This window comes from Falco peregrinus, chromosome 3, assembly GCF_023634155.1.
Source record: "Falco peregrinus isolate bFalPer1 chromosome 3, bFalPer1.pri, whole genome shotgun sequence".
Taxonomy (NCBI): Eukaryota; Metazoa; Chordata; class Aves; order Falconiformes; family Falconidae; genus Falco; species Falco peregrinus.
Genome location: NC_073723.1, coordinates 113,589,700 through 113,603,197, shown reverse-complemented (window position 1 = coordinate 113,603,197; position 13,498 = coordinate 113,589,700). Strand labels below are relative to the sequence as shown.

Here is a 13,498-nt window from a genome sequence, read left to right as displayed (position 1 = left end):
TCTTCATGATTTCTCCCTTTTCTTGAACTTGCATAATTTTGTTAAATACTGTTGAAACAGCAAAAAATACCCTTGTACTTACACGCTTATGTCTCCAACTGTTGACTTTCTTACCCCACAGACAGATGATCGTTTGGTATCTACAGATGGCTTTATGCTCAACTTCCTATGGGTACTACAGCAACTAAGTACGAAGATAAAGCTGGAAACTGTTGATCCCATGTACATATTTCATCCCAGGTGTCGTATTGACCTCCCAACAGATGAGACCAGAGTGAAAGCAACAATGGAGGATGTTACAGCCTGGATTGCTGAACTTTGTGAGTATTCTGATTGAGCTATGTTGCGCATTTACTATACCTTCCCTTTTTGATACTGGAGGTACGTGGAAGTAAGTGATTCCAGCAAATAATTCTTCTGTTCCTGAATGCTTTTTTTTTTTTGATGCTGTTTCTCTTGTTTTAAAGACAGTTAAGTTCAAGGTCTTGCCCCTAGCTAAGGCAGTTAATTTTTTAATTTATTCATATATACTTCTTCTCTTGGTTTGTTTTCTAGGCAGGGATCCGTCTCCATTTTCTGAGCCGAAATTCCCAACAGAATGTTTCTTCTTAACCCTGCATGCCCATCATCTCTCAATCCTGCCAAGCTGCCGTCGGTACATACGTAGACTGCGGGCCATCAGGGAGCTCAACAGGTTAGAAGTTGTTAATTATCTAGTGCATCTGATAGTCCTAGCATCCTGGCAATGTGCTCTTCTCACCATGATGGCAAGTCCTATCAACTTAATGACATTAGAATAATAACTTGGGTGGAACTGTTCCCGAGTATAGACTATCTTAACTATTTCTCAAACTGCTGCTTTTGGCCCTTATGGATTTTTCCTTGTGTTGAGGGACTGTGGCTAGAACCAGGGATTCTGATAATAGTGGGATGGAGGATATTGGTTGTGCAAAGGCGGCTCAAAGTGGTGAGGAGTCCATTTTATTTAAAAGATAATTCAACTGTCTTCAGAGCATTTTAGGATTCATGACATTACTTAACGCTGTTTATGTTAACTTCATCTGTGGTGTGGTTGATGGTGTGTGGACATCAGTGCCTTAGGATCTCCTGATAATCATGTCATTGTAGATGACTTGTGATTTCAGAAACAAGGCCTTGCTAGTTGTGCCTGAGCTGTTTTGTATGTCCGAGAAGATACTTACCTTTTCCCCCTTGGCTTCTGAGGTGGGATAACTTGTACTCTAGGGGCAGGGGGAGGGAAGCCTTCAGCAGTAAACTCTTAATATTGTTGATGTACATGTAATTCAGCACGTGGTTTACCATTTAAAAAATTACTTTAAAAAGTTAAGTTGTTGACATGACAACACTGCTCTTTTCCATTTCTCTTTGCATAAATTCAAATAGACTTTTATAGTTGCTAAACCTCGAAGAATACTCTGTTAAAATTAGAACAGATTATTGTATCATCACTATTTTCCATTGTTTATAATTGCACTCATTGCATTGGCAGTAATTCATGAGCCCATTACACGATTTTTGGATTGCATTCGTTGTGATTTCATCTTTAACTTTTTAAAGCACATGCAGGCCAAGAACCTGGGAAGCTCCAGAGAGCGGAGCAGGAAGAGTCAGTATATTTCAATGAGAGAAATATTTTCATATAAACAGCCTGTGGATTACTTGTAAATAAGCCATACCTTTGGCTTGGAAAAGGAATTGCTTCTCTTTCCTTATTTAGAATTGTCACAAAGGAGTTGCTTATGCAGCAATCCTGATCTAATGGTACTGAGTGAAGAGTTCTTGGCTTTTACTGAGATCAATAGCAGCTTAGTGTTCAGCATTTTCCATGAATTGCCTGGTTGCTTGCAACACTGGGCAATGTAATTAGATGTTGGTAATAAAGACATTACACTATTTACTTTTCTGCTACAGGCAGAGGTTGATGTGGAATAGAATTTGTGTTTAAAGGGGGATGAAAAGGGTCAGTATTCATATAGTTCAGTATATTGAGTTTTGTTCTAATCAGCTACCCTTCCTAAAAAGCATTATGATATGGCAATATGTAGGATTTTTTTAATGTAAATGGTGTGTGTTCTATTCTGTAGGTCAGAGTGAGAAGATGAGGAAGGGAAGGGAAGTAACATCAACCACCTGGATTTACTGGCCCTTATGCTGATGGGGAGACTATAGAATATTCATATATTGTACTCCTCTGCAAACCTGAATTTTATGGGGAGTGGAGAATGAGAAGGGTAGAACAAAACTGCAAATGCTCATTCACAGCAGTGGAAAGTGGGAAGACAGACAGGATGCAGACCTGCAGATTTCTTGGGAAAGGGAAGGTGTTTCTAACAAGTCCTGTTGTTAGCCACCTCTTTCTTCCTTAACCGATTTTCATTTTCCTTTCTGATATTAGAAAATGAATTATATGTCTAAATATCTCTTTAACTGGACAACCCTTCCTTGTGTTAGGGTTATTTTTGGGGTTAATGACATACTTTTAACCTTCCTTTAGAGTGACTGCAGACTTCAGTGTGAAAAAAGGCAAATGCTATTTAATAGAGTGGATAAATATTTTTTTTTCAGTGTTCTGTTCATCTGGCAGCCGTGTAGGCTTGAGCTGGTGTATGTAGTGCCTTTGAATGCACACTGTGCAGATGTTCAGTCTGTATTTACAAAAGCAATTTATTTTTCTTGTTATGATGATGGGTAACTTGTATGAAAATGATTAGCTTTTTTCCCCACTTCTCAATATTTCCTTGGTATTTAGCAGATAAGTAGGTTAAATGCCTTGTAGATGGCAGTACATATCCCCTCTGTCATGATAACCAATCATTGCATATGGTTTTCAGGACTGTTGAAGATTTGAAGAACAATGAAAATCAATGGAAGGATTCTCCTCTGGCTACCAGGCATAGAGAAATGCTGAAACGTTGCAAGACACAGCTTAAGGTTTGTAAGTGATTCAGTTCTCAATTAAATGCCTTTGTCAACCTCTCTGTATGTTTACTTTGTGTCTTAATGTGTAAATGCAACTTCCTACTGATGATTCTTGGAAACAGTGATTTTAAATCTATGAACCATGTGAGTACTGCACTAAATGGTAGTTGTGTTATAATGTATTAATGGTGACTTTAAAAGTCAAAGTAGCACCAAGATTAACTTGGGTAGCATTACTCAGAAAGAAGAAAATACTGGTTTTATGGGAGAGAGAACAAGCAAAGGGATTGTGATTTGTTCAGGGGTAGTTGTGTGTGCACATTCCATGCCCAGGATGGAGATGCAACTCTCAAGTCTCTAATCTCATGTGTATTTCTTGCAAAGATAAGTATGCTGGTGTCCCCTCTTTTGAAGGTCTGTCCTGCTTAAGTTTCTCTAGTATAAATGGGCACAAATTTCTGAGCTGTATCAATCTTTTGATCACTTCTGTTATCTCTGTTTCTTTTGTTGTTCCCATAAAGCTTTTAAAAGGCTCCTCTGTCCCTGCAGCTCTGAATTGTGTGTGTGATTTTCTTGATATATTAGGGCTTAAGCGCCCCATTTTCTTCAAATAAGAGCATATTTTAAGACACCATTGTATAGTTGTCATAATTCACAGATATATTGACTAGCTTGGATAGGCTTGACCTTCCTTTTATGTTGTCTTGCCCTGGATTAGTTTTTGTATGTGTGTTCTGCAGAAACTAGTGAGGTGCAAGGCTTGTGCAGATGCTGGTTTGCTGGATGAAAACTTTCTCAGGAGATGCCTGAATTTCTATGGCATGGTGATACAGCTGATGCTTCGCATTCTTGACCCTGGCTATCCCAAGTGAGTGTGAGGATTATCTCTGTAAATTGTATCAAATATATTTCAGATCACGTTAGATACCAGTTATAGAACTTAAATTTTAAAATTTTTTTAGTGTCTGCTTTCTTATGTGATTGTTACTTTGTCAATGACGTACATAGTTTAAGGTTCAGTTATGGGGGTAGGGAGCAGCCCTTGGGTATGTTTTAGTACACTTGAAGTACTGGCATGAATTTCTAAAAATTCAGTTTCAGAACTCTTGTAAAACACTCCCATAGGAGAATTCCGTAAGAAAGCTTGTGACACTTTCTACTTCACCCTGCTATTTTACTGTCCTGTTTGTTGTCTCTTATTTTACAGCATTAAATTGCCTTTAACTCCTGAAGTTCCGAAGGTATTTGCAGCATTGCCGGAGTTTTACGTGGAAGATGTTGCTGAATTTTTATTTTTTATTGTACAGTAAGTAAAGTTATATCTAAAGGAAATTTGTACTGCCACTTACCCCCATAACAGGTGGCATGCACATAAATTTAGGGTGTGAAAGTAGTTTCTTAGCTTAGTCTGTTTTTTAATAGCACCCATAAGATTATGGCATTGGTAGGCAACGAAGTACATACAATGCCTAGGTGAGCTCCAGAGTCCCTTCTAATCAGATTTTTTTCTTGGAAGAAAGTTGAGGGTTTTTTGGCTCCCTCCCTGCGAGAATTTTCTTTGTGGTTTGGAGTGAGACTTTTGATCTCATTATGTTAAATTATCACTAAAAGAATATTTTTTTTAAAGTTGTAGCTTAATAAGTAGAAAATTCCCCCATTTATGAATTTTCTGTGATGAAATGCATTTGTGTTTTAGCAGTTTAGATGGGCATGAATACTACTCAGATGTAATGCGAGTTCTGAAGCTGGTCACTTTCTTGCTGAACATTTGCCCTCACATTCAGGCTTCACTGTGTTGCATGATGAGATGTTTGCTTTTGCCTTCCTGAGGTGCTGTTATAGTGGTACTTCATAGAAAATTTGCTAGTATACCCAAGAAAAGAATATGATAGTTTTTCACACTAAAATTCAGCTTCAAGCGAACAGGAGGCAAAACCTTTTGGAAGAGTAAGAATCTAGTTTCTGTAGAGAAAGATGGGAAATTGTGATACAATGACTGTACTTTATGGGTTGCTAATTAGTGATCTGAACTTACTTGCTGTATATGTGGTAAATCTTCTGTAGACAACATGAGGTTGGGGTTTTTCATTTTGTTTTGCTTATCCACCTCTTCTCAGATATGCTCCTCAGGTGCTTTATGAGCCCTGTACTCAGGACATAGTGATGTTCCTTGTTGTGATGCTGTGCAACCAGAACTACATCCGAAATCCTTATTTAGTAGCCAAGCTGGTGGAAGTGATGTTCATGACAAATCCAGCTGTTCAGCCCCGGACACAAAAGTTCTTTGAAATGATTGAGAATCATCCTCTCTCCACTAAATTGTTAGTTCCCTCCTTGATGAAGTTTTACACAGGTAAGTGCTTCAGCTATAGCTCATTGAGTGTACAGTAAGCAATGAGTGTTACAAGACAAAAGGCTGTGTTAGTTGTAACCTTTCAAACAAACAAACAAAAAAACCCCTAAAACCAAGAAACCCACCTAAAACCCAGGTAGATCTTGATCTTGGGTCTTGTAAAGGTGAGGCTTTGTACTCAGGAATCAGGGGAAATAATGGCATTACATGGAACTTTGAGAATTCTAGCATTTCCACAAGCTGCTGTGCACCAACAACTCTAGCGCTGTAGATTCTGGCCATGGTTTTTGTCCTGTTTAGATTCCAGACTGGAAGTTTTTTTCTTTGCTTTGTAAGGGAGTAGGAATATTGGGATTTTAAAACTTCTGACTGTGGTTTTGCTAGTCCTGTAGATTCAGATGTTTCAAAAGGGGTTTGCACTCATAGAAAGAACTATTTTTGTAGTGTTCCTAGAGTTCCTATTAGTGAAATTTTAGGCTGTGAGATGAAGAGCAGTGTTTTGTTTTCCAGGGTTTTTCCTCAGCAGTGAGGTTAGTTCTGGATTAGAACATGGACTGTGCTGCTTCTTTTAATGAGGATTAAGATGGAGACTTCTGAATGGGAAGCTTGGTGCTTGAAGCCCATGCTATTGGAGGCAGTAGGGGAGAGATGTAGCGTGTTGCAGGGCAGTCCTGGTGGGGAAAGAGTTTTGTTTGATTCCAGCTCTGGTATCTGTTTTCTTTTCAGATGTTGAACATACTGGAGCCACTAGCGAATTCTATGACAAGTTTACGATCCGCTATCACATTAGCACCATTTTCAAAAGCCTCTGGCAGAATATAGCTCACCATGGTACATTTATGGAAGAGTTCAAGTGAGTAAGAAATTGTATATAGCGCTGCTTACTGTCATGCAGGCCGCTCAGACAATGACCCGAGGAGGTCATTACCATTGGGAATGGGTGATGCTGCTTTCCATTGTATTTTAAATGGCAACCCCTTCCAGTAGAACTGGAATGTATCTAAAGTGAGCTCTGGACACCACCATCAACTTGGCTTGGGGAATGGGATCATTACTTGAAATATACAGTGCAGAAGGAGTGTTGCTGGGATTGCAGTCTGGTCTGCACACCCATCTACTCTGCCGTGATAACTGTGTTTCGATGTTTTCAGCTCTGGGAAGCAGTTTGTTCGCTACATCAACATGCTGATAAATGACACCACTTTCTTGCTGGATGAGAGTCTGGAGTCCCTAAAACGTATCCATGAAGTGCAAGAGGAGATGAAGAATAAAGAACAATGGGACCTGCTGCCCAGGGTGAACAGAGCTGTTTTTCAAAGTGCCCTTTACTTATTTTTAAATTTTTAATACAAGACCATTAAAAAAACTTTTTAATAAGGGGCAGCAACAAAGAACTGCTTGTGAGAAGCAGTTCTCAATGCTTTTTCTTGCTGCCGGTATGGCCGTGGTCACTCTGGATGACGTTCTGCAAAAAACATCATTCTGCGTAGCTATGTTGTGGCTGGCAAAGAATGTGGTGCGAAATGGAAATAGTATCAAGTTTTAAATTACTCTGCATGTAATTCTAAGGGCAGAAATTGAGACTTAAACCTTCCCGAAGGAGGTTTTGGAAGATGCTCGCCAGTTGAATTGATGTCAAGGAATAGAAGCTTTTATTTTGTTAATGCATTGATTCTGCGTAGATTCGATGCAGACAGTCCTACACCTCAGACCTTAACCTGATTAAACAATGATTGTTTGTGTTGAGCCATCCATGTCAAGTATTTCTATTTTAAGATTACTGATTTAAAAAAAAAAAAAAAAGCTTGAAAAGAAAAGCTATAATGATCTTGTTTAACTTATTCTGGTTTGCTCTTCTGAAGCCTTTCTTCCTGTTTGTGCCTATTAGCAGGGTAAAGCCATTACTGTAGTGACAAAATGAGCTGGTACATCATCTACAGATTGTTCCAGTGTGGAATGTTTATGACTTATGATGGTGCATAAATTAGAGAACTTAACTTGACTCTCAGATCCCAGGCTGGTTTTGAAGTATTGGCATTTGGATGGAAAGGAAGCATAACCCAGTTTTGCAGCTGTGAGGAGCAGTTGCAGGATGTAAACAGACTTGATAACCATGAAGTCCTGTGATATCATTTGCATTCATTATTTTAGTGTTGCAGAATTCTGGAAAATTGGTGCAGGCTTTCATATTGGGTAGTAAAAGCAAGCTGTACCTTAAAAAAATGTATTTCATCTGGATTTAAATTGCTGTCTGTTCTTTTGTCTGTCTAGATCATGTTAGCATTATCGCTGTTAAGGTTTTGATTGCTGATGATGTAGGAAATTCTGTGGACTTGTAACCACTGGCTGTTTATTTTCTAGGATCAGCAACAGGCTCGGCAATCACAGCTAGCTCAGGATGAGCGTGTGTCTCGTTCATATCTTGCTCTGGCAACAGAAACTGTTGATATGTTCCATATCCTTACCAAGCAGGTTCAAAAGCCTTTTCTCAGACCTGTAAGTCCTGCTCAGAATGAACTTGTTTTCTAGCTTCTCTAACACCTCTGCTGTTGGATAATAACTTGGAAATGTTTGGTAGCCCTTTGTTTCCACTCTCCTCCCCTTTCTCCCACTCACTGAAATCTAATTGCTGTTGAAGTTACTTGATGCTAAGAGCACTGCCTGAGTCACTGAGATAGTGTGATGCTTCTAGACAGAAGCTGTTTGCATGATATTGTTTTTCTAAATCAGAAGCATGCATAGAGAAAAAATGCTTCCTGCAAGCCTACAAAATGATAATTTTATTAGTTAATATTTCGTGATCTTTCTGTATGCAAATCTAGTGATAAACTTCTTTATCATTGCCTTCATGCTGTCATCTATGTTTTACTTTGGTCTTGTAGGAACTTGGACCACGATTGGCTGCTATGTTGAACTTTAACTTACAGCAACTGTGTGGCCCCAAGTGCCGTGACCTGAAAGTTGAAAACCCTGAGAAATACGGGTTTGAACCAAAGAAGCTGTTGGACCAACTGACTGACATTTATCTACAGCTAGATTGTGCTCGCTTTGCTAAAGCAATTGCTGATGATCAGGTGAGCTCCAAAAAGATGAGAGGGGGAAGGGCAAAAACACTGTGGACACAGGACTTTGCAGAATACTCTGGAAGAGTTTCATCTTACCTGTATGCTGCCACCCAGTTTCCATCACATATGCTTGTGATAAGTTTTCTTTCAGCAGATCATCTCTGTTCATATTGTCTGCCCTTTGTAGATGGGTATGTTTTCCAAGTGTTTTGCAAGCCTATAGACAGATAAGTATCTATAGCACTTCACACATCTAGGAAATTTCCTGAGCATTAGATGCTTTTTAGCTACAGCTGCACTGTAAACTTGGAGAAGTACGTTGTCCTAATTTTGCAAGTGGTAAAACTGAGGCATACTGAAGAGTTTTGAGTCCCTCCCCCTTCTTCATCAAGAACTTGTGAAATGGGCAGAGGTGGGACTGAGTGTGAGCCTCATCTAACAGTCCAAAGATCATTCTCTAGTCTAACAGTTTCCAAACTGTATTCCCTTTATATCACTTTACTAATTGACTGTGTAATAAAGCGGCAAAACACAGCATATATGGGACAAAGACACCTTTGAACTCCTCATGGTAGTACTCAGAGCAGAAGTTAATTCTTAAGGTAGATAAGCTATCCCTCATGTCTGGTTTTTGTAAAGCTGACAAACTACTGAATCACATCTGTCTGTGTCTTACAATACAAACTTTTTCAAAATCTACAGAAAAAAAATATTCTCAGTGGCTACTTGAAATTCTAGTGGAAGCTGACTTTTGCATGTCTAGTGAAGCAGAGGTATCAGAGTGACTCATGATCTTTTTTCTGAATTATTTAAGTTCTGATAATTGCAGATAATATTGGTTAACACTTCTGAAACAGACCTTATGTGTTTGCATGTGTATAACGAGCATGCAGTGTGGGGTTTTTTTCTGCTGTTCAGTGTGTGTGTGTGTGTATATATTAAAAAAAAAAAAAGTGAGGATGTTATCCATCATTCATTCACCAATAGCAGCCATGGCAAAATGCACGGTACTGACAGAGGGATTAAAAAGAAAGAAGCCTTCTGGTGTGGAAACTGGAATAAAGCTTAATTAACAAAGTGGCCCTTCATGAAAAATGGTGGTGGTAGCGTGTTGAATAGTATCTTGGAAACTGTCAATGACAGGAAAAAAACACCAAGGATAAGCACAGTTGGTTAATGGCTACTGGTATTAGGAGAAAAAAAACCCAACAAACCAAAACAAACAAAAAGTTGCTTGATCATGGCAGGGTCTCGCTAAAGCATTTTGATACAGCTCCCATTTGCAAATCCTAGCACGTATTAGAATGAATCTGAAAACATTTATAAAGCCCCGGGCGTATTGCCATGGTTGTTCTCTTTGGACTAGAAAGGAGTTTGGGTGGGCACTGTGTGTCCTAAGTAGCGAGTAGTATTTCTTAGTGGAATGTAGTGTGGATGGAAAGAAGTAGGGCTGTGTTGAAATGTTTAAAATCCCTAAGGAAAATAGAAATCTGAGAGACTTGGTGTGTTTTGTTTTGTCATTTAATTCAACTTTGCACTGCAGTGTAAATAACAATGTTTATTAAAAGCCTTATATCAAAACATGGCATTGTGCATTATGCCATGTACCATAAGCAGCTTTCAGAAGTCCCTGCCTAACTTTTTATTTTTTTTTTACATGAAAGCAATGCTTGCTTCAGTTGAAACTACAGGATGTGCATTTGGTCTCTTTCATACTGTGTAGTTGTACCAGTTGGCAAGCTTCCAGCAAGTATTAGCTCCCTCTGAGTTGCCTTACTGTATTTGCAACATCATGGAGTAGGGTGTTTTTTTGGTTTTTTGTTTGGATTAGGAGAAAGAATCACTTCTTTCCTAGTACTGCCTTGCACGTTATCAGAGAAGTTAAGAATCAAATATACCTCTTCATTTTATGCTGTATTTTCACCCAAGACTTGTAAGAACAAGAATACAGACAGGAGCAGCAAGACAAGATGTTTTGTCTTAAGAACAGTCCTAATAATTATAGTCAGTCTCTCTGAGTTTCTTACTTATTACATGAGGTGATGATACTTTTTTTTTTTTTGTTCTGAACAGTTCTACAGTAGTGATGACCCGTACAAAACCCATAAATCTCTCCCAAAGTTGACATTTTGGTCCTAGATGAAATGTTATCTTCGTACTACTTTTGTCTGATGTAATGTTGAGGTTTTATTGATCCATCTTTCTGAAGTCTTAAAAACGCATTAAAAGATCTTTAGAAATTTTATGGCACATAAGGATACAACAACTCAGCAAAGTTTTCTTTTGAATGCTTTGCTTGTAGAGGTCCTACAGTAAAGAGCTCTTTGAGGAGGTTATCTCAAAGATGAGAAAGGCTGGAATCAAGTCAACCATAGCAATAGAGAAATTCAAACTGCTGGCAGAGAAAGTGGAGGAAATTGTTGCCAAGAATGCCCGCGCAGAAATTGATTACAGCGATGCTCCAGATGAATTTAGAGGCAAGTTGAGTTTTCAAAATACTGAGTTCTTTTTGGAGAAGAGGAATTCGTTTTGTTACTTTGATTTTAAATTAGTATGTATTAATAACAATTATGTATTGTTTATGAAGCCTTGCATCCTGCTCTATTTCAATTAAATAGTTAAGTAAACATAGAGAGCTCAGTTTCTTTGTTTTTTCCCTGGGATTGTGCTGTCCATTTCCTATCCATGTTTTGCTTATGTGTACTTTTAAAACAGAAAAAAACCAAACAAACAAAACCACCCAAAATCTGAAAATAGGGTGAAAATTAGCTAATGCTTAGTCCCAATTCAGAAAGGGAAAAGCAGTATAAAAGCCAGAGTCTGCTGCTCATTTTACCATTTTCCGTAACTTCAGCAATATACCTGGTTGGGGACCCTGAATATCAGTTCTGCACTGTGGTTTTGTATGCAGATAAAATCTGTAGCTGTTGTCCTTGGTTTAATGAGGAGACCCTTGTGCCCTCAGATCCACTTATGGACACTCTGATGACTGATCCTGTGAGGTTGCCATCCGGAACTATTATGGACAGGTCAATCATACTGAGGCATCTGTTGAATTCTTCCACTGATCCTTTCAATCGTCAGACGCTGACAGAAAATATGCTGGAACCAGGTAGGCATTTAACAGTCAGCAACGGAACTGTTGACTGGGGGAAGCGATTTGTGTGCAGCTTGTTCTGTATATTTACAGAAGATAGCGTTGAGGCCACAGTAGAGGTTCGTTCATCTCAGCTTGCACAGAAAAGTTCATTCTTTCTCCCTTCCCTTTCTATGTGGGAAAAAGCCCCACACACTTGCCTTCATAACCACTGAACTGAAGGAAGTTACTATGGTGGGTAAATGAGTCATTCATTTACTCAAAGCTGTTCAGAAAATACACTGATAGAGAAGAAAATAGTAGTTAGATATTCCTGATCGGGTTTCTAGAAAATAAATTGCTGTTGGTCATTAAGAGCTTTCTTATAGTAGTATTACTCAGTAATTTAACTGCAAGTTAATAATTCTTTTTTCTCTTTTTTACACTATTAGTGCCAGAACTTAAAGAGCAAATCCAAGCCTGGATGAGAGACAAGCAGAATGCTGACCATTAAAAATTCCCTTGCAGTGCACGCCAACACCAATGGGAAGAAAAGGGCGTGGGCTGTTCTGGTAATAGTGGAGCAGATACACTTTGAAAGCTGTTGATGGGATTAGCACGCCCACTGGCACTGACTTGCTGTAGTGACCAGAAGCATGTGGACAAGGAGAAAAGCGGCTTAATTCTTGTACATATATTTAAGTGATAATGATGGTCAATAACATGGAGGACAAGCTAGGAAGTTGCTTATGTTACAAAACTGTCCTTCAATATGTCACGTTTTGGAGTTTTTACAGCTGAATTATTTTAGCAGAAATGAATGGATCAGGGCAGCATCCCTTCAACCTTATTTTTTACAGCCAGATATCCGTTAATTTGATTGTGGTTAGAACCTTGGACGTTTTGCTGCTAAAGTAACTTTTCTTCCTCTTTCCCTCCCTTCTTTCTCTTCCACCCATCAAACCTGCACTGCTGACTTTTTTTTTGTAATGCAAAAAAAAAAAATCCCTGTGAAAAACAAAATCATTCCCCTGCCCTCAAAAGAACATATTCTGTGCGATAACTGTGCCTGCAACAAAGTGTTAATCTCGGGATCGTATTTTTTATATTACACATATTTGCATATTTGGTTTTTAATTGGTGTTAGACACAAGGATAATCTAAAAAATGCAAAGCCTTCACACATGGATTTTAATTCCTCTTCTTTGGAATGTCCCTTTTCTTTGTGTTTATCTAGATGCTCTGGTATTTTTGAAAAGCCTTGAGGTAGGACTATGTTAAAACAGCTGCCATGAAAGAGATGCTTGGGAATACCAGGATTTCAGTGACTATTTAAAAATTAAAATTCATTCTTTCAATGCTGCAGATATGATATATGCTAAATGACAGTTCTGAGCCATTAGAGCTTGTCTGCAGAGAGCAGATCCTTTTATTCTTAGAGGCTGCAGTTTTGGGCAGGGGTCATTTTTTTTATGTTGCATACCAATTTGTATCCATGGCTTGGCCTTACCAAAGCAGAAAGGGTGCAGGAAATGTAGAATTACATTTTTAAGAAAAAAAAAAAAAATATTCACAAACATTTTTGTATTACTGCCCCCTGCATATGATACTTGAATTTCCTTTTTAAAAAGGATTTGAAACCAGTGTTTTAAAATTAAGTCTGAAAAAAGGTTGTTCTTTTATTTGTTTTTCGCTGTGTCTTCTGTTCAGTTCCTCTCTTGAACTACAATAAATGATACACACTCACACAAAATGTTTCCTTTTGTCTTTCCTTTAAGTGTGTCAGTAAAGTATAGAAAATACAAATTGTTGGGCGCCTTTGTTAAGGTTTGCTGACAGTGATTTCAGATTTAGAGGTAGTACATTATGTGAAAAATTCCTGTGCACACAGATAGCAGTAATATTTCAAACTACTGAATGTTCCCAAGTGGGTGACTCTTGTACCTATTCATAGCTACGTGACAGTTGGTGCAGGCTCCAGGGGGAGTTTTGGCTAGGTTATATATAATCCAGTGCTGACCTTTGAGATGTGCAAGTAATTCGAAATTAAAATGTGAAGAGGTA

At 38.5% G+C, this 13,498-nt stretch overlaps 1 protein-coding gene across 5 annotated transcripts in view; it reads left to right on the top strand.

The window, feature by feature from the left end:
- UBE4B (ubiquitination factor E4B) overlaps positions 1–13,187 on the top strand; it is a 40,634-nt gene extending 27,447 nt beyond the window's left edge. For all 5 annotated transcript variants that reach the window (XM_055800650.1, XM_055800648.1, XM_055800649.1 and 2 more), the window contains 13 exons: positions 122–320; positions 556–694; positions 2,853–2,952; positions 3,681–3,808; positions 4,148–4,246; positions 5,058–5,293; positions 6,020–6,146; positions 6,445–6,589; positions 7,655–7,789; positions 8,176–8,367; positions 10,661–10,835; positions 11,324–11,470; positions 11,887–13,187. In XM_055800650.1, coding sequence (XP_055656625.1) covers positions 122–320; positions 556–694; positions 2,853–2,952; positions 3,681–3,808; positions 4,148–4,246; positions 5,058–5,293; positions 6,020–6,146; positions 6,445–6,589; positions 7,655–7,789; positions 8,176–8,367; positions 10,661–10,835; positions 11,324–11,470; positions 11,887–11,948 — 1,884 coding nt within the window. In that variant the 3' untranslated portion in view covers positions 11,949–13,187. The remainder of the gene's footprint in view (positions 1–121; positions 321–555; positions 695–2,852; positions 2,953–3,680; positions 3,809–4,147; positions 4,247–5,057; positions 5,294–6,019; positions 6,147–6,444; positions 6,590–7,654; positions 7,790–8,175; positions 8,368–10,660; positions 10,836–11,323; positions 11,471–11,886) is intronic.
- The last annotated feature ends 311 nt before the right edge of the window (positions 13,188–13,498 follow it).